Raw genomic sequence first — 22,693 nt, forward strand, 5'->3', positions numbered from 1 at the left:
TACATACATACATAGAAATATCGGTGTAGTACAAAGGCGCATCGGGAGTAGAGTATGTCACGAACGATATTTTAAAGGAGCATTGTCCTTCAAGCACCACCACATCACATAGAAGTGTATACATACATAAGTATTTTTGTATGCACGCCTTCGAGTGCGTTGTTGCATACTTACTATTTAATATTGTTTTATAAGGATGTGAAAACAAATCTACATGCAATTGAGCTGTGAGTCTGAATATGTATAGGAGTTTATGTATGAGGACTCAAGTGCATATATAGTACATCCTTATTTTAAAGTGAAATGAAAATGGTAAGGAAAGTGGTTTTAAATTGCGGCACTGCATTTAGGCTCGTCATTTTTTGAGGCTCTTTAATAGGTGGAAGATTTTAAAGAACTCTTTGCTCTGGAAATAGGCTTCAGAATGAGATCAAGCACCTCATGTAATTTTTTATAGTCAAGCCTTCAACGTTTTCTTAAAAACTTCATACTTGGCATTAAATTTATATATAGAATTTTGCGATAGTTGGCAACTCTACTAGAAAATTTTATGAATTTTAAGATTTCCAAAATTTAAAAAAGAAGCTAATTTCAATCACCTTAAGTTTTGAAAAGATTTGTCAGATTTTCGTCATAAAATTATCGACAGTTGGCAACTTTATACGAAAATTTGTAAATTTCAGACTTCCAAAATTAGAAAAGAAAGGGATTTCTCGAACACTTTATGTTTGAAAGAGATTTTAATAATTTTTTTAAATTTTAGGACTAGCCAAATTGGAAAAGCGTATAATCTTTTAAGCACATTAAATTTGAAAAAAAAAATGTTGTCTCATTTTTCGTTTCACATTTTCGATAGTTGGCAACTCTACTCGGCAATTTTGAAATTTTAATACTTTCCAAATAAAATAAGGAAAATATTAGTGGAGTGCTTTATGCTTGAAAAAGATTTTTTCTTCTTTTCAGAATAAATTTTTCGACAGTTGGCAACTCTGTTTCGAAAAACTATGAATTAAAGTTGGAATAGCGAATAATTTCTCAAGCACATTAAATTTGACAACCACATGTTCTAATTTTCCGTTAAATTTTTACCATAGTTGGCAACCCTACTCGGCAATTTTGAAATTTTAATACTTTCCAATTAAAAAAGAAAAAGTTTACTCAAGCACATTATGCTTGAAAAGAGTTTGCCTTCCTTTCAGTATAAATTTTTCGACAGTTGGCAACTCTGTTTCGAAAAAAAGTAATAATTAAAGCTTCTCTAAGTGATTGTTCTGGTTTTTGTTTCTAATTTGTTAGAAAATACTTATTTTAATATCTCATAATTTCTCATATTTAGACTATGGACGCCCTATATGGATGAAGGGAACCCAACGATTTTCGAACAGAAATTATAGAAATCGAATTTTTTCACTCGAAATTAAGTTATAAATTGATTTAAGGTGTCTTTAAACACGAATTTGAACTGAGTTAACTGTAACATTGCATGCAAAGGGCTTCTAAGCTGCAGTTTTTGATTAGCAATAACAAATGATTTATGCAAAATAGCTATGGTTTATATTCATATTGACTTTAGCACATACTTTGATGGAATTGAATTTACATGCAATTTTAATTAAAGAAATTTCAATTATAAATAGGTATGTACTAGAGTACTCTCCAGTTAAGTGGCTTTTGGTTATATACTTATTTGGAATAACTGAAAGCCAAAACATTTTTAGAAGAAACACATGCAAACTTTTTAGAGTTCCAAGCTATTAGGTTTCCTTACTTCAGGAAGTTTTTAACAATTTTTGTATACCAAAACTCCAATTAAATAGGGTTTACTGTATTTATGTGTTTTTCTATGTGTAACCATACTTCATGCAAAATGTCCACTACAAAACAAACAGCAAACATGCCAAAGCCGGCATTGAAACAATCACAAAATATTGTAGGCAATCAAAGGACGAAAATTTAATTGGAATTCCCTTATTTGTTATGAAATTCTAATTATCTCAATTCCCTGCAGCTAGGCGAAGGAAATTCATTAAAAACGTAGGAAAACATAGCCGCAAAGTTAATGCAATATGTAAAGTTAGTGCTAGTGAAGCTGCTGGACATTTCTTTTATTGCAGTGAATTTTGTCACAAATGTCAACTGCAGGTGACAATTATGTGGCAAATAGAGGGAAGCTTTGCAACATGAATCAATTATGCGCTCGGAAAAAAATCAAAAAAAAAAAAAAAAAAAATTTGAAACAATTTTATAAAAAAAAACTTTTTGATAAAAAACGAACAAAAAATATTTAAAAAAATATCGAAAATAATTAAAAATATTTAATAAAAAATAATTTAAAAAAATTATCAAAAAAAATTGTATTAAAAAAAATTAAAAAAATATTTTAAAAATTTATTTAAAAAAATTATATAAAATTTTTTTTCCTTATATTTTTCGCAAAAAAAATAGTAAAATAATATTTTAAAAGATTATATAATTAAAATTCTTCCCTTATATTTTTTGCAAAAAAATGGTAAAAAAAATATTTAAAAAATTTATAAATAAAGTTATATAAATTTTTTTTTTCGTTATATTTTTCGCAAAAAATTCCGAAGTAAAAATGCATTTTAATTTTTTGCAACCCTGCAATCAGTTCACCAAAAATTATGCCACTCATTATGTGATTTTCTCTGCTAAGCGCTTTATCATTCGCATTTTTTATATGCCAGCTCAGCTTGGCGCTGTGTGTAAAACCGAAAATTTATTCCGCATTATTCACATTTCTTATGCGTCCTGCCACATAGCTAGCAACATGTTTTTTTTTTTTTATTACATTTTTTCAATTATATGCTTCAACTTCTTCAGCTGCTCCTTGAGAAAGAATTTTTTCTGCGTTACACTACTTTTTACCGCATTTCCTGTGGCAATGCTCGAAAAAAATACAACAACAAAACAAAATCACTGCAACATGACAACGCAGTCAAAAAATGAGGAAAAAAGCAGCACCGCACAGCTTTTACCACAAATTGTGGCATGGTCAGGTGTAATGTTGCTAATGATTTTTTATGTTTTATAATTTTATGTTTTTTTTACGCTGTGTTGGTATGAAAACTGACTGAAAACTGCCGGTAACGGCAACTGACAATAATGATGCAATAAAGTACAAAACGAAAAACGAAAAATAAAAAAAAATGTGGTAAGAATGAGCGAAGTAAAAAGAAATTAAGAAGCGCAAATATGAAGTAGCGCAGCATAACTGCAGTGAGCGGCAGAGTTTTGTACAGCAAATAACAGTTCAACAGTCTATCAGTTTCTGAGAAATGAAACCAAGTTACATGGTACAGTATGACACACAAAAAAGAGCCTACAAGCACCATCGTCCACTTGAGGAAATATCCTAAGGACAATAGCGGCAAATGAAGTCAATCACTCAAACCATTAAACTTAATTTTGAGGACATTCTTTTTCTGCTGATGTCGTGTTTTGTGGCACAATTTCTTATGGCTTTCTTCAAACAGCCGCCACCACCACCACCACTCTAGCTGACAATCTGTGGTACTTGCAACATACAAGTCGCTGATTTTTCTTATCACTCATTGAAGTATTTTTCCTTTTAACGTCATTTTACTTCAATTTCACTTTGTTGCCGACTGTTTTTTTTTACTAAACTGTTGTTGTTATTTTGTTGTGTTTTATGCTACATTTCGCTTTTTACTTCTGTGGCATGCTATGCATGTTGCAAGTTCGTATTCGAACGATTAATTTTTGTGATGACTTAGCTTTTTAGTTTCAATTTTTTAGAAGAGTGTTGAAAATTTAATAATTTCGAATTAACTTTGAATATTTCAAGAACTTCAAAAAAACAAGCTTGAGTTAGCAGCTACTTTTATACTCTTTTTAGAACTACATATAATGTTTCATCGGCAAATTTTATTATAAACATAAAAACTGGCAGTTTTTCAGTCGGCCTAGAGTTGGGTATCGATATCGATATTTATCGATAATTTCGATAATTCAAAAATATCGATTAATAATCGATAGTTTCAGTGAAAATGATGTCAGAAAAAATAATATTACAATTCTTTTGACTCGTTTAAGATTATAGAACAAAACTATCGAATTTGGTAAGAAGTTTTGGTGAAGGTTTTTTAGACTCGATTGAGCTTGAGAAGCACATGTCAATCATTTATTAATTCGATGTAGCTGACAATTTTCCACTATGGCTATAATAGCGGTCCGATATCGACTTTATCGATAATTTCGATGTTTCAAAAATGTCAATTGTTAATCGATTTTTCCAATGAAAATTGTATTATTAATTAATGTGGTATTTTCCAGTTAGATGTAAGATATTCCTCTAGATTCTTTAGACTTTTTCATGGTTACGAATTTTAAATTTAACGAATTTTATTGTACAAATTTTTAATTTATTTTATGACCTATTTTACCTGACGAGGAATTTGAAAGCTTTTCTTGTTTGCTCAGCATTTCAGGTTGAAGCTTGTTTTGATTGTTAAAGTCGAATCATTTAAATTTTAAAGCTTTCCATATATCGATTTTCATCGATTATTCTCTAGCTAGAGTTCTGGCTCTATCGAAAAGCTCTACCGTCTCAAAAGTGATATTATTCAATCGTTAAAATATATTATATCAAAAATATCAATAATTAAGTACAATTTAATTTATATTTTTATATTAAATATTTTGTATTAAACATTTCTAATTAATTTTTTCGTTTTTTGTTTTATTTACAGGAACCCAAATCCAAACAAGTACGTAAATCATAATTTATTTCTTTATTATTTTAAGTCTAAAAAATATATTCCTAATGTTTATAGTATGTATACTTTACGCCTTAAACTCGAGTTTATTATATATTTTGGAGTTAATCGTTAAACTCAATTTTCTAACTCAGAGTTAACCAAACAAAATTAAACTAAAAACATATTTTTGGGGAACAATTGGAAATTCGGTGGAAGTCCGATCCAGATTTGAAATTAAACTCTGAGTTTATGACAATTAAAATCAGAACATCAAACTCTAATTTGTGACTAGAATCTGTTAGTTCTTCTAACATCTCATAATAAATCGTCCGCGCCTGCGCACATCTGTCCAACCGTTGCATAGTTTGTTCCGATGCCTCGTTCTGTGTTATTTTTCGCTGGTTCGTTAGCATTTGGATTAATGTCTCACCCATATACGAGTACATTTAAGTGGAAGTATGTGGTAGGTACAGCAATGAATGACAAAGACGCCATTTGTGGCAGATGTTTTACTTTTAATTGATTTTTGAAAGCGTCACACTGCAACTGAGCATTGTTTTCTGCTCATTCTCATATGCTTAAGAGTTCACTAACCTACGCTTAAGCGGTACAAATACGAATTATTTATAGATTTATGGAAGTGTACTTAAATTTATGACAGGTTTAAGGAAATTCGAGTCATTTTCGAAAGCGGATATTGTTGTAAATTTAGTGCTTATACCATAGAGTTATATGTGTGTGAGTGTAGATATATCGCATATGCATATTTCAACTCAGGATTTACATTTCCGTAATTTTTGAGTTGTTTTAAGGTGCTGTGGTGACATTAATTTCTTAACTCAACCATAAAGCGATCGTTAATTCTTATCAATTAGATGCGAAATATGGCGCCTTAGTTGGAAACGTTTTCGTTAAGAATAATCGCCAGATGGGCTTAGTCCTAAAATTAAAATTAAAATTAAAATTAAAATTAAAATTAAAATTAAAATTGAAATTAAAATTAAAATTAAAATTAAAATTAAAATTAAAATTAAAATTCAAATTCAAATTAAAATTAAAATTAAAATTAAAATTAAAATTAAAATTAAAATTAAAATTAAAATTAAAATTAAAATTAAAATTAAAATTAAAATTAAAATTAAAATTAAAATTAAAATTAAAATTAAAATTAAAATTAAAATTAAAATTAAAATTAAAATTAAAATTAAAATTAAAATTAAAATTAAAATTAAAATTAAAATTAAAATTAAAATTAAAATTAAAATTAAAATTAAAATTAAAATTAAAATTAAAATTAAAATTAAAATTAAAATTAAAATTAAAATTAAAATTAAAATTAAAATTAAAATTAAAATTAAAATTAAAATTAAAATTAAAATTAAAATTAAAATTAAAATTAAAATTAAAATTAAAATTAAAATTAAAATTAAAATTAAAATTAAAATTAAAATTAAAATTAAAATTAAAAGTGCTTAAGTTGATGCTGGTCCAAAAAAATTTGCTTCAATTTATAAGCAGATATTTTTATCATGTAACTGTTAATTGAATTTAAAAAAATATTTTTCTTTTAATTCAGAAATAAATGTCAATTTCGAGTATTCTAACTCAAACGCACACAAACTCTTATACAAGCTTTTGTATTATACATTCTGATTGCCTTCAATTACATATATTTTGTTGTTGTTGCTGTTGTGCTCATTGCTGTCATTGTTTAGAGGCACTTAAAAACAGCACACTTAAATTGTTTAATAAAACAAATCACGACTATGTCTGCACAATTTAGCGCAACACTAACCGTCGCGGCTACTAAAGGCAAACACATATGCATAGATACATTAATGTATATATACATGTTTATAAACATACAAATGTTGCTATTGCTGCCGCTGTGATTTTATGCTGCTCAATTTTTTTTCTAGACAATTTAAATAGTAAAATGCTGTGGCATAAATCATTCAAGCATTCAAGCACTAATCGCTCTAAATGTCGCTCGGCACAATTGCACAAACATTCATTAATATCTGTTTGTATGTATGTATGTATTTTGTCTGTCGCTGCTGGGCACTGTGTGACATGTGCATGGGAATCACACCAACCAGCCATCCATTCGTTCAACTATTATTATTAGTATTGTTGTTGTTGTTGTATTTGTTGCTATCAAATCTGATTATTGTGCGTTCTGTTAAATCACAAATAATTTCCACATCCTTGTTAACATTCAATTGAATATTTCTATGCTTTATTGTCATTGTTGTTGCTGTTTTGTTGTTGTTGTTGGCACTCACACGATTGCCAGTATGTGCTTGTTGCTGCTGCTGGTACACATCAATTATTGCAACTGTGAATTGGTACATTTGCTTGGCAAATGTGAATGAAAATTGTATGACGTTTCCGCAACAACAATAAAAAAAAAAAACAAGAGAAAATAAAAAAATTTGAATTAAGCGAAATAGCGGAGGTTTTCAATATTTTTTTGGGAACATAATTTCCTCTAATGTTGCCAATCACACACAGTGTACTATATATTTACAAATGTGGCCATCCATTATATGCAACACGCTGTCCTTGTGCGCTCCTTGCGGCACTAAGCATCACATTTCGCATTGACATCGTTGGCGAATTTTGCATTTCGTGCGCACTGTGCCACATTGGCGCGGACATGTCAAAAAATACTGACGCAATCCAAAATGTGTTTGTTCTCTGCAGTGAGTTGGCTTCGTTGGATTTGCATAATGCCGCAATCATGGCTGCCACAATGAAGCCATCACCATCAAGGCCACAACGCTGCAGTTGAGGACCATGCTTGTTTAAGCCGTTGCAACAACAACATGGTCGCGTATCGTAAAAATAAAAATCAATTGGTCTTGTGTTTTTGTTGTTGCAAAAATACAGCGCTGGTAAACAAGTAGTGTAACATAACGGGTTTGCTGCACTTGCAACATGGAAAAAAGTACAGTTTGGGTAGCAGATATTGGATTTTTTTCAGATAATTGCGGGGTAGTCTGGTACAAAAATTTTCTTAAACAAATTTTTTTTGAAAGATTTTTTGGCCTTTCTCTGCGTATGAAAAAATATTCAAATATTTTTTAAGTCCAAAAAGTGTTGTATCATATTACCATCTCAAAACAATGTAATATTAACAGTCAAGAAATATGTTAAAAACAATTTTTATCGTAAACTCGACGTTTAGGAATCGTTAAACTCGGGTTTATGCCGCAATAAGAACACTTCGCAAATATTTTGACCATAATTTAAATGATAAATATGATAAACTCAGTGTTTATGAAGTTTTAAACACGAGTTTATGCTTCAATAAGAACCTGCTAAGAACACTTCACCAATATTCTTATCATATATCGTATACTCGGTGTTAAGAAATCATTAAACTCGAGTTTAGGCCGAAGAGAGAACCTTTTATGAGTTAGTTAAAAGCAAAATTAACAAATATTAACACTTCAAAAAAAATTTTTAAAACACTAAACTCAGTGTTTGTGACTTTTTAAACTCGAGTTTATGCCTTAATAAAAACCTTCCCTGAGTATAAGAACACTTCACAAATATTTTTTATCATATATCATAATTTATGCGATTAACTCAGTGTTTATGAAACTTTAAACTCGAGTTTATGCCGAAGTGAGAACCTTTTAAAAATTAAAACCAAAATTAACAAATATTAACTCTACAAAAATATTTTTATGACAAACTCAATGTTTATGAACTTTTAAACTCGAGTTTATGCTTTAGTGAGACCATACTATAAGTTATAGGAACATACATATATCATATTTTATGCGTCAAACTTGGTGTTTATGAATTTTTAAACTCGAGTTTGTGCTTTTATGAAAACATACTATAAATATCAGCACTCCAGAAACATTTCTAAAACAATTTGCAGGATAAAATCAATATTTATGAACTCTAAACTCGAGTTTATGTCATAATGAGAACCTATTATCAATTATAAATGATATTTGAATGACTTTGCTGTACCAACAACTTGCACTTTAGCGATTCCATGCTAAAGAAATCGATTACTTAAAAGAACTTACTGCATTAACCCTCTGTGACTGACGTGATATAGTTCTAACAATTCTAATGACGTGGTAGACTACCAGACACCATTTCTATGTCATATATTTTCCAAGTTCCGTTTTGTAAAACTAATAAAACCATTTTTATTTATTGTTTATAAGTTCTATTATTTATAAAGGTATTTTTCTAATTCAAAGCGAAAATTGGTGTTATGTGTTATTTATCGGTATGGCATGATTTTTCTGCAAAAAATATAGACCTGTATTAGATCATCAAAAAACAACTCAAAAATAAATTTTTTTGAACAAATGTTTTTAATTTTTTATTATTTAGACTTCAATTTAACAGTTGATAACAAAAAGTTATAAATCCAGTGGTAAAAAAAAATTAACAAACATGTTAAATGGTACATTAAAGCTTCTAACTTAATAAACAAAAAATATTTCATGTTATAATTTATGTAGCAAAAATTTTAAATTTTGCTTAATTTGCATTTATTTAAACAGTCTTAAGACTTGAGATCATATGTATCTATATACATTTGTATAAAAACTACAACTTTTCCTGGGAGGTTTCACAAAGGGGCTTGGAGCACTGGAGGCAAATTAACTTTAAGCAATCACAACAGCAGTACCTTGTTACCCTTTTTATTTTTTGGGGACAAATTGAACACAATTTTCTACCACTTGGTGGATTAGATTGAATAATTGGTGGAGGAGGGGGTAGATCTTGGTCAAGTACCTTGGTGAGCATCATTCTTAGTTCTCGTGGCAACCTTTCATTGTACACCCGGAATTCCATATGGTCTAGCACCAATTCTCTTGCCAGATTGAGCATAAATGTTTTTCTTCTCATTTTTAGATCACTGTCAGTACACATTTGATATAAGACAAAGGCATTAACTGACGTGTTGTTTAGGAGACACTATGAAAATATAACAAATATACTGATGTTATTGTCTCACAGACACCTACCTTAATATTGATGTGGTTGACTCGCAGACACTTTTTCGCTTAAAATGACACGTGTGCGTGCATCAATTGATCTGAACAAACTAACATAGGCATAAGTACACAATAAGAAGGTACAGAGAACGAGAGAGTAGATGTATGGAAAATAACGGTACAAAATACTCTTTTGTGTCTGTTGGAGTCTGCTAGACTACCACATCAGTCACAGAGGGTTAAGCCTAATACAACAATTCAACTGTAAACCTATCAAATGCATTTGATTAAGTGAAATTCGTTTTTTTTTTTAAATAAGTATTTCACTTTCGACTGCTAGGAATTCATATCACTCCACACTTTGTGGTCAAAATGGTAATAAATTCCAAAAGAGACCAACGAAAGCAGCACTTAAGAAAACTAGAGGATTCTATGGAAATGAAATGAAATAGCCATGACATCAAAAGAATTCGCAAACGAATGCACACTTCAATTTGAAAGCAAATGAAAAGCTTGAAAAAAAAACGTGTAGGAGCGAGTAAGAATTGAAAAGAATTGAGAAATCAAATCAAGAAAGTATTAAATGTAGATATGTAGGTAGATAAATAAATAGACTGAGTAGCTGAAAAGTGGTAGAATGGAATGATGTTAGAATATAGTGAAAAAGTCATATTGAAATGAGAGTGAGTTAGAATAGCAAAGGTTTATGTTAATATTTCCACTAAGCTATGGAGATACATACACTTATACAATATTCAAGCCATTCTTTGAGCATTCTTAAACAAATAAAAACAGGGTAAGACTATCTACAAATATATGTCTATCATGAAGTGTAGTGTAGTTCAAAAGTCCCCGCCAAAGTGAAAGTGACCTGCTGCCAAGTCGTTTAGTTAAAATCATGAAATTTGCAATTTCATCTCAATTCAATTGTCTTTTTCGCTACGCTGCGTAAATGTGGCAACCACAAATAGCTCAACTCACTTTGCTCTCAATTTATTTATTTATTTAATTTTTTTTTTCAATAAAATTTGTTTTGCTTTCGCATGAAATTCGAAAATATTTCATTTTCATCTTTAAATCGATTTCGTTTATATTTATAACGGTACTATGTGTATACGTGTTTGTGTGGAAGTCGATTTTATTTTGTCATTTATTTGCTTAAATTGAATTTCCGTGCACTCACACCTAAACGAGTGAAGGCACATACATACATACATATATACAAACAGTGAAATAAATGCATAACCAAAAGACATAGAAAGCAAGAATTGATTGTGTTTTTTAATATTATACATACAAACGCACACATATTTAGAAAAACATATTTTTCGTACTCACTCACTTGGCATTTTATTTATTATTAAATAAACTCGCTTTAAACAAAAAAAAATTAAAAAAAAAACTGAAAAAATATTAGATTGAAGATTGCCAACTTGTTGTATTTTTTTTCCAATTTTTTTATATTTTTTTCAATTTTTTCTGAATTTTTTTTTCGCTACATTTTCTTAAGCTTCATTGTATGTATATTTGTATGTCTTCATATATTTATATTCTGATTTCCCGTTTGTGCTGTGTCGTCTGTCTCGAGACAAGTTTTCCAATTCACTTTGCCAAATTTTTGGTGGATGAAAAAGTCAAGGCGGCGTAGTCACAGTCGCTTCCGAACTTCAGAAGACACAATGCCAGGAAGAACAACAACAACAGCATTTCGATAAAGACAAGTGGTTGGGGTATAAGAACTTAGTAGAAGTTGCACAGTCAGCGTTGTTTCACTGTTGGCGGCGCGTAAGTTTATTTTGCTATGCTTTGCTGCAGCTTCTTTCACTTTTTTTTGCGCTTTGGTTGGATGGTCGCATCTTTTTTTTCATGGCAAACAAAATGAAATAGAAAATCAATTGTTTAACAGCGCATTTCTCGCTGAGGAAATTGAAAAAATAATTCATTTTTGATTGCGAGCGTATATTAATGTTTGTTGTTGTTGTTGTTGTTGTCGATACTTTTCGTGCCAGAAAAGGCGTGCCAGCAACAATGCGAAAAGCAGCTAGTCTGTGGCGACAGTGGGTGGGCGCGTGGTGTGCTGCGTTTTTAAGGACATATATTCAGTTATAAGCACGTTTGTTGTTGTTGTTTTAGTTGTGTTTTGTGAAAGCAGAAATCTCTTTCACTGGTTTTTAAAGTGGCACTGCTCAAAGAGTTTTCTTAAATTTTGATTTGGTTATTTTTTGTTAAAGATTTAGTTTTTGGCTTTGAGTTGATTGAGTGATTTTTTAGGTTATGCACTACTTCATACAAGCACTGTAAGGAACCTTAACTCCTTAAAATTTTCTTTTCGATTGCCTTTATTAAGTATAAAGGCTTCTTGAAAGCCTTTTCTATATATTCTTAATGTTCCAAATGTCCAGAAACCGTCCTCTCGACAGTCGGGTCTACGTAATCGGAACGGATTCAGATTTTTATCCGGCCAAGAACTAACAACTCGACAGAATTCTTCAAATTTTTCTGTCGTTACAACAACAACAACAACATGGATCCAGAGAAAAATATTTAATATGATCCCTTCAAATATGCTCATGTGTAAAAGAATATTTATTTTCTAGTACAGAGAGATCGTTTTTGCTCTTATAGCTGATTCATATATACTCTTCTGGTTCTCTTTCCAATTTCGGAAAATTATGATCTATCGACGAACTCAGAGCAATCAGGACCTTTTAATGTAGTTTAAAGACGTAAAGGCTTGGAACCTTGGTGTATGGATCACAGTACACTTGAGATTTATAGACTATATAACTAGGTATCTACATAAACAAAGCAAGGTCTTTGAATCATGAAACGATAAAACAAGATATCTATGGATGCTCTGCTCTCGCACAAGAGATGAATTCATGAAATTGTCAGAAAGTCTTACGAAAAGATATCTAGAATAGATCTGACTCTTTGAAAAAGCTTCCACTAACTGACCGAACCCGATATAATGTAAACAGAAATGAGAAAGTACGTCATATAGATCATAAATCTGATAACGGTTTGTTTTCACTCAAAGTAACATCAGCTAAACTAAAACAAATTGAGACTTTCTGGTTCAAGATTAGACTCCTTTGTACTTTTAAACATATTTCAAGTTAAAATAAACCCAAAAAAATCTCAATTATGCGCCATCCCTTAATGCTGACAAAAAATATGCAAAAATCAGCAGTTCGAAGCAAGAGGACCGATGAAGCAGGAATACCGTTGAATGACATTAGTGTATATGATATGACAGTCCTCTTACATATTTAACATATAACGTTTAACCTTACAAAACGCTGAAGACTTTTTCGTGAAACATCATAAAATAGAGTTTGTCAAGTTAAATATTTGGCATGAAAAAATCGCTCACAAACAGAGCGAAAGAAGCAGAAGCGTCGACATATTTACTGCCACAACGCGGATCCTCAAATAAAAACACTAAATTTTAAAACGAACTGAGTTGTAGCGTTGGAAGCAAGGCAATGGCAAAAAGCAGTGTGCTTTCAAGCCAGCGAACGAGTGAACGAACGCGTAACAAAAGGTCCTTGCTGGCGAAATGGCAGCGCAATGCTGGCAACAGCAGTCGCAATGACACAGCCGCTGGTGGCACAGGACTTTTCTTTGCACTTAGTGAAATGCCAACATAAATGTAACGGTTAGTTTGTGTCAAGGAGAAATATGCGGGGGGATATGTGGAGCTGTGAGAAATCTTGGAAATTTTTTTAAAATTTAATTTGAATATAATTTTCTAATTTAAGCTTAACTGATTGTAGGAAATTTTATTACATTTCTAAAAATTTTCTTTAAAAAGTTTCTTAAAACTAACCCACACATTTCTCACAGGGTCTTCATATGCAGACAAACATAAATTTATTTGAATTCGTACGTAAAATTTTTACACGTTTCAGCGAATAAATTTATTGTATATATATGTATGTAAGTGTATTTATATAAACTTACTTATATGCTTGTGTGACGGGCGCACTTGAACAAATGTTGTTACTCGCTGTTTAAACTTGCCAACACCGACACAGCTGAGTCCTCACGAACGCTCGCTCGCTCACAAATAAACCGAAAATGCTGAAATCTTTGTACAAAAAATTAAACACGGCAAAAAGCACATCGAAAATGTGTGTTGGCTGTCTTTCAGGCGCATGCTGTTTCTGCCAAACTCTGCAATCCGCAGCCAAGTTCGCTTTATGTAGAGCGCTCAAATGTTTTTTATTACAATTTTAGTGAGATATTTTACTCTTTTTTTCACTTTTGCGAATTTTGAAGTGCATATTTGAAGTAATCCTTTGAACTGACATTGCTTTGTACTGTCAAAATGTTGTTTAATTCTATAATTGTAAGTTAAATCATAAATTTTCAGCTATTTTCAGTTTACAATTCGATTTTTACCTATTTTAGGTTATGTTTGGTAGGTTATAGCAGGATAACAGATCTTCATTCACCTACTATTTGGAATGTATGATCCAACAACTTTGAAAAAAGTGTTTGAAATATATATCATAAGAAGATTGTCTTAAAAAGAATAAACAAAAATTATTTTTTGAAAAAAATATTCAAAAATTTTCGAGATCTCGATACATATTATCATAAGAAGATAGTCTTAAAAAGAATACCCAAAATTTTTTTTTCGAAAAATATATTCAAATATATTCGAGATCTGGATACATATTATCATAAGAAGATAGTCTTAAAAGAATACATAAACATTATTTTTCGAAAAAATTATTCAAAAATTTTCCTGAAATCCATACATATTATCATAAAAAGATAGTCTTAAAAAGAATACACAAAAATTATTTTTCGAAAAATATTGTTAAAAATTTTCGAAAAATCTGTCGTCTTAATTTATTGATTTTTTGTTCCAAGAAATTGATTAATAGAACATTGTTTTCTATAATGAATTAGAGATCTCAGAAAGCAGACAGGACACTTTAAATACGTCCAGAGGGATCATTATATGATATTTATAGAATCCTATGACTCTTTTTAATGCATCGAAATCAAACACCTTAGATATCTGGAGCAATAATAATGCAATAGAATTGATCTAGGACTCTCCCAGCACCATCTATCGCTTCAACTGCAAAGTTCGTTACTTTTCGGATTGTCAAAAGGCTTTCCTTTGTTAGAAATGTTGAAAATATAGAAAGGTATGTAGTGTAGACACCTTCTTAACTATTTTAAAGTCAGTATTGTCGATAGATATCATTACAAAATCAATTTCCGTCGTCCATTGAACCCACGAGACTACATTGAACTCTTAAATGCTACCGTTACCACTCAGGCGCCCACTTTAAGACATTATAAAACAAATATTGCATAAAAACTCCTTTTAATTAGAATTCTTATTTGTCTTAATTGCTGCAGCAACAACAAAAAAATATACAACAAACAAAATATCCTTCCCCAGCGCTTTGAGCTTTGCGAACAAATGAGTGCCCCCTCCAACTGGTGTGAATTATAAAAATATCTATGCAAATTTCATGCTTGATACGAATAATTGTAATTTTATCTGCATTCGCTACTCCCCGCCAGAATGCAGAAAGTTTACTTTTGCACTTGCAACATTTTAAATAAAACTGCAACATGAAGTAAATATTTACCGTTTGCTGCAACTTGCTTGCAACATCTGGCATTATCAAATTAAAATATCACTATCTCAGAGGCCACCCTCGGTAGCGCTTGTGGTTGTAGCGGAGTAGCTTATCAGCTGTCAGCATCTTGAAGACGCGTTGCAATGCATTGCGCGCCATTGTGGCAAATGGCAGGTGGCAGGTGGCCACCGACGCCGACGCCGTCAAGACAGTTGGTTGGTGGTTGGCGGTTAGCTTTGACGCAATTTGCTTATCGCGTTTATATTGCAATACAAGCAACAACAACAATAACAATAGCCGAATGGCAATAGTAGTGCAACGGCAGAAGTTAAGGCGGCAGTGAAGCATGTTGCAAGTTGCTGTCGCTTGTAAAAAATGTGTCTTCAACATGCAATGCCACAACTGCCACACCGCTTGCTACCGACATTCTTACTTGCCACACAAACACACAAATTACTTTGCTCGTCGTTGCAGCGAGGGTGCAACGTTGCACTCGTATTTCACCGGCGGCAAAGCGCAACTGCCACCACCACCATCACCGCTTTCTTGCTATTTAGTTTTAGCAAACAACGCTATTTACTAGTTACTGCTGCATGGGGTGCATCTTTGACACGATCGCGCCCCATTGCAATTACTCAAGCCAATGCTGTCGGTGTTTTTTGTTGTTGTTTTCTTTTCTTTTGTTTTTGTAATGCTTCTTATTATACGTCTTTGCCATTATGCGTGCTTCTCCCTTAAAAGCGTCAAACTTGCAAGCTGCCGCCGGTTGCTAAGCTGCTGCACTTACATACATACATACTTGCCACCAATATTTCAGCAACCTGCCACAACAACTTTTGCGCACAATTTCTTTAAAACAACTGCTGCTTGTTCTTCTTCAATCTTCTTCTACTGCTTTCACATCTCGTTGCATGTTGCTACGCCACCCACCCCCTTGCGCCTTGTAACTTTGCGCTGCATTATTTGTGGCAGCCACATTGGTAGCTTTGCGCAGCTGCTTTTCGTATTTTTCTGCGCTTCAAAAGAAATAAAGTTTTTCCTGTTCCTGCCACGCCACGCCACTACTTGCCACACTCAATAAGCGGGAAGTGCGTAGCGTCAAACGAACGGAAATGGCATGTGGCATGTTGTTGCTGTTGCACGGTGTCTTGGCGGCAGCTAGCGGTGTACTAAAAGCGTTGCGAAAACGACTTTAGCAAACACAACTACTTTTCCCGAGCGCGCAGTGAAGTGCCTTAAGTAAGTAAGAGGGCGCCAAGAGTCAACAACTCGCTGTGTGTGCCTGCATGCATGCCACAAACCAACCGCTGCACCACCCGCCTTTTGTAACGCATTGCACGTACGCGCCAACTTTCTGCTGATGCTGTTGCACACAACTTTATTGCGTCGCGCATTTTTTTCTCGCTTGTGGCAGGACGTACAAAAGTAAGCGCAAAGAAAGCGCATAAGACAAACAGACAAAAGTAAAATCAAAAGAAATTGTAGTCCTTTGCTGGCATGACATGCCACATGGTGCATACATACATAAATATAACGGTGCTTGTGCATATAACGGTGGTAGTTAGTAGTGGGAGCATCACTGGCAGGTGGGCAGTATGGCGCCGCGCTGTGGCAAGCATAAGGAAATGCGTAAGTATACGCAAAAAAACTCAAGTGGCATGCAACACACATATTTTTGTACTAATGTTGCATATAATTCATATATTTATATATGTGTATGTATGCCTGCTCTTCAGCCATACGCACTTTTGAGAGCTAAGAGTTTCTGCTTCAGCTCTTTGGTAATTTTATACTACTTTCTACCCACTCATTCCGTCTCATTTCCATGCTTCTATGCATGCGTTCGTTTTGCTACGCATTTTGTGGAGTTTAAAGCGACAAAAAAATATTTTATTTCCTAGAGTCAAAGAAAAATGCGTTTTAGATTTTTGCATATAAATATATGAAAATACTTGTATTCGTATGTGTGTGTTTGATTTTTGCATACAAAAGGGTGAAATGCGTACGTCGCCCTTTGGCACTAACCACCCCCAGTCACACTGAAGCAAAGTTCGCAAATCGCCTGACAGCCTTCAGGACGGCTTAGCAACAGTGCGTTTGGAAGGTGTTTGTGTTTGTCTTTCTTAGAATATTGATTTAGTCAAGCTATAGTTTCTAATTGCGTGCTTAAGGTGAGCTTATGGCAAATTTTGAGGTTTCTAAAGAAAGAAAAATATCATTAAAGACTTTAACATATATGAGATCCATGTTCTATCAACAGTATCCAACTTAAGGGAGCATAAAATCGAAGCTTCGTACAATAAAAAATTTTAAAATATATTTTCTTATTTTTGAAAAGCTTTTGCAGTCATATTTTCTTTAGCTCCTCCAATTGTTAAAGATTTTAAGCCCTGATACAAAAATAAATATAATTTTCTTTACTAAAACTAGTTAAAATTTTTTGAGTTTTTAACATGAAAATGCTTTTCAAAAATATTTAACAGCTTTTCAGAGCTTTAAGCTTTGGAAATATTCAAAAATTCCCAGAGCAATAAGTCGATCGAACACTCAAATACTTCTTTTCGTATTTTCCATTGAAAACAATTTGTTCTGTCAAACACATTGCGAAGAGAAGAAGAGAGAGAGAGAGAGAGAGAAATCGGTTATTTATTCTTTCAAATATATTTTCTTTTAATAGTCTTGAAGATTAATATAAAGGGTGATCCAAGTAGCGGTAATTTTTTATAATAGCCTTTTCTTGACAGATCACGCCTGAGGCGTGTCAAGCTATCATGTTATTTTTGTTCAGTATTGTTTGGCATTTCATCATGAAAAGACTCGAGATCACTGCGCTCTTTGAGCTCTGGAAAAGTTCCAAGAAGATCCGACTTTTTCGTATCAGATTCTATTCAGCGATCAGGCCTTTTTTTGGCTTAAGGGGTATGTAGACAAGTAAAATTGTCGCATTCGGGACAAAGAGCAACCCGAAGAGATTCATGTGCTGCCATTTCATCCAGCGAAAACAACGGTTGGTGTGGTTTGTGGGGCGGTGGTATCATCGGCCCATATCCCTTCAAAGATGATGACAGTGAGAGCATAACTCATAGAGCATAGCGACCTTTATCGCACTATGATAACCGACTATTTGATCGCCCGAAATTGAAGCTCGTGATCTCGGCGACATTTGGTTTCAACAAGACTCCCCACACCGCATCAATCAATGGATTTATTGAGAGCACACTTCGATGAGCAGATATTTTCACGTTTTGGGCCGATCGATTGGCCAAGAAGATCGTTAGACTTTTTCCTGAGGGGATATGTATAGTCTAAAGTCTATGCGGACAGGATTCTGCTTCGATTCAGGCATTTGAGCAAAATTTTATGAGAGTCATTCATCAGTTACCAATCAAAATGCACGAACGAGGCATCGAAAATTGGACTTATTGGATGGACCATTTGTGACATAGCCGGGACCTACATTTTAAAGAGATAATCTTTTAAAAAGTAATTGTTAAAGAATATTCTTGGGAATGATAATAAACAGAGGGAGTTGTGCCCAGTCTTATGTTCAGGCTACTTCAGGTTACTTAGCCACACTCACAAAAAATGGGGTGGTCAATGTCAGAGTTCTAAGAAAGTACTGATATATGTCGAGATTTCTTTGATTAATTAATTAATCATATTATTTTTTTTTTTTGAAAATTCAGAGAAGAAATCGAAGGATAGCTAATTATCATACTTCGACAATTTTTATTTCCCTATAAGTTATCGAGACAAAAATTGGGAAAGGATATACGATGAGTCATTCAGTCGCAATAACTTTAAATTGTGTATAAGTGAAGTGGTGTGGATGCTAGAAATGAAAGTCCTTAACCACTACATATGTACCTAGGTTAACTATTACAGCAAAATACTCAGAATTTTCTTTATTTTTTTTTTTTTGATATTGAAACAACAACACAAACAAAAAAATTAAAACAACTCCGATCAAATTGACTGAATTGAGCGAGAAGGCGAAAGACTAAAGAAAAAATTGCGGAAATCAACCGAAAAAAAATCGAAAAGTTAAATGTTCTAAATGCCGTAGAATACCCAAACTAACGAGTGTGACTGACACAAGTTTCTGCAATTGCAAAAAAACATATATAAATATATTCTATAAGGGTGGACAAATAAGTACTGACACAAGAGGGTTGAATACGAAATCAAACAGCATTTTGCAGGCGAAAGTACGAGTAAATGCATAGAGAATGGTAAAAGCTGCTTAGTGGGAAGTGTGGCAATATACATATGTTAAAACATACATATATATCTACATATATACTTAAGTATGAATAAGACACTGCTATCTATATGTATGTATTGCCAAGTGACTAAGTTTGTATGCAAATGAAGCGAGCCATACCACCAACCAGCTGCAAAAATGTTGCTTGCAAGTGGGGCAAAAGCTAAAGAATAAGCACAAAAAACAACAAGTTAAAGAAATGTTCGAAAAGAAAACAAAACTGCAGCAAAAGAAAGCTGGAAGCAAAAGAAATGAGCAGTGGGAATGCAATGAGCAGAACAAAGAATGGAAAAACCAAAAAAAAAAAATGTTGCACAAAGCGAATAAAAAGTTGACGAAGCAAAGAAAATAAAACTTTTCATTACACGTATTATTTAATTTCTGCAAGAAAAAGAGAAAAACCTGAAAAATAAAATAACAGTAACAACTACAAAAGTCCTTGACAAGGGTAAAGGCACATGCGATGCATGTGAAGGAGCTGTAGCTTAGTTGTATGTGTGTATGTATATATATTCAAAATGCATGCAAAAAAGTCAAACTTCATTTGCACACCCACCGAAAGACAACTCAAGTGAGTGGACAACTACTCACACCAGCAAAGTAGTTACATAGAAACCTTTTGGTATTCTTTCTACTGGAGTTGCAGGTAGAATACAAATCAGCTAGGGGGGAAATACTTTCTTCTTAAGTTTTTACCTACGCTAACTTTTGCAATAAGATTGCTCTCTGTATAAATTGTAAGGAAAATGACAAATCTAAAAGAAAACGGAATTCTTATTTGCCGAGTCACACTACAAAGATGGCTAAGAAAATGAAATTGGAGTTCTTTGAGAAGCGGAAAGCATATAAAAAGATTGTAGAACTGTAGTATTGAGACATGATGGTATGATAAATTGTACTCTGAGGATATTTTGTTTAAAGAAATACATATTGACATATATAAATTTAATAAAGTGAATTAAATTAATATTAAAATCAATGTGAACTATAATATAATATTATCTACAAAATTATTTTTGTATAAAAATATAAAATTTAATAAAATTTTCATAAAAATCCTGATAATCCTGACTATTTGGAAATTATAATATTTTTATAATTTCACCTGTTAATTAAAAATTGTTTTGTCCAACTGTTCTGAAAGTAATATTAAATACTTCGATACAAATAGATATTAAAATCAATGAGGTGTATATCATAATATGATAAAAAAATATTTTTTCAAAAAAAATTTATAATTTAATAAAATTTTCATAAAAATCCTGGTAATCCTGACTTTTTCAAATTGAAATAGTTTTATAATTTCACCTGTTAACTAAAAAATATTTTGTCCAACTGTTCTGAAAGTAATATTTAATCCTTCGATAAATAAATGTAGTAGTTGACTTACTAACCTGGTTAATCTGAAAAAGAAAATAAAAAATTGATTGAAAAAAATTTTTTGTAAAATTTGGATAAGATTTTAAACAAAAAAGAAAATAAATAAATTCGAAAATTTATTTTTATATGAAAAACAATAATTAAATAACCAAATTTTTTTAAACAAATATATTAATATAAATTTTTATAAAAAAATATTTTTTTTTTAATTGATTGAAAACTATAATTAAATAAAAAATATTATTGAGAAAATTTTCCGTAATTTTTTATCTCCACAATTTGGAAAAAAATATTATTGAGAAAATGTACCGTTATTTTGTGTCTCGGCAAGTTCGAAAGTTTAATTTTCATCGAACTCAAAATATGAAACTAAAATAATAAATTAATACGAACTTAAAAGCGAAAAAAGACTACACACATAACCTATACTAATTTAAACCTGGCTCTCATTTATTCAAAAAAAACCTTATTTCTTCTTAAACACTACCTACACACAATCTAAGTAGTTACACATAGTTACCTTTTTCCAAAACTACAACCACAGTGAAGTTCAAAAAACTTCGTTGCCATGAATCAAAAACTCAAACCGATAAGAAAACTCTACTTTCGCAGCTAATGCTTACAACTTGAAAGCAAAGTGAGTTAGGCGGAGCATGCTCGAAATAATGCGCAACATTTTTGAAGTTGATGCAAATACATGCTGCGAAACAACTTTACCAAAGCGCATAACGGTGCAGTTGTTGCTTCTGCTTCTTCTACTTCTTACTTTCTTTTCTACATAATAACAACGTTATCAAGATACTTGTGCACAATGAAAGGAACCGACAACAAACTCGCCTCGTGAATCAATTTGTGTAAGTAGGAAAGCAGCAGTTGTGTGAATTACTACGTTGAAGTAGAAATGGAAAGGATGTTGCTAAAGTGAAGTGCGCACAGGCAAACACAAATGCAAAAGTGATGCGGGGGAAGAACTAACCTCAGCTAGAGTAACTTGTGCTACTGGCAATGACAGCGTTGGCGGTGAGAGTGTGGCCTGTACATATATACAACTCTATTTATATACAACTCTATATAAAGCTTTTATATACATGCTTTTAGCTAAGGATATGCTTGTCCTTGCACATTTTACAATAAACAGTTGTTTGCCAACGAAATGTTGACGTCTTATGCGGCACAGCATAGGAATGTTGCACGTACTGGCGTCGCACTCAAGCATAAACTTGATGCTTTTGCTACGGAAAAAGTTTGACTCCCAACTACTTGCGAGTGAAAGAAGAAAATTGCAGAGATAAGCATGCAAAAGATGCTAGCTAGTGATAGCGTGTAGCTGCTGGCACAGTAACAGAAATCGAGGTTTCCGCTGCTATGCATCTTTAGAGCTAAAATGTATGCTTTTTGTAGTTGTTGCCTGTTGTTGATGCAATTGCAACGTGTTGCCGAAAGAGCTCATTATTTGTCGCAAGGGCTTTTGTAATTTCTTTCTTTTCATTTTGTTGTTTTTCTTAGTATTTAGTATGTGAAGGAGTTTTACATCCGTTTGTTTGGGAAACTTGACTAGTTTGCGCTTCAAAAGATAAGAGTTTGGTACAAGTATATATGAAAAAGTGTAAAGAAATTATAATTTAGAAAATATATACTTACAATAAACCATATCTTAATAGCAGAAGCTGCTCGAAGTGTCTAAATTTATATGAAGAAATGTTTATAAAGACAAATCTGCTG

General features: G+C 32.2%; 1 protein-coding gene across 3 annotated transcripts in view; it reads left to right on the forward strand.

The window, feature by feature from the left end:
• LOC105220904 (methylcytosine dioxygenase TET) overlaps positions 1-22,693 on the forward strand; it is a 249,776-nt gene that overhangs the window by 12,756 nt on the left and 214,327 nt on the right. For all 3 annotated transcript variants that reach the window (XM_054228393.1, XM_029046015.2, XM_029046018.2), the window contains exon 3: positions 4,731-4,748. In XM_054228393.1, coding sequence (XP_054084368.1) covers positions 4,731-4,748 — 18 coding nt within the window. The remainder of the gene's footprint in view (positions 1-4,730; positions 4,749-22,693) is intronic.

Source organism: Zeugodacus cucurbitae, chromosome 4, assembly GCF_028554725.1.
Source record: "Zeugodacus cucurbitae isolate PBARC_wt_2022May chromosome 4, idZeuCucr1.2, whole genome shotgun sequence".
NCBI classification, from domain to species: Eukaryota; Metazoa; Arthropoda; class Insecta; order Diptera; family Tephritidae; genus Zeugodacus; species Zeugodacus cucurbitae.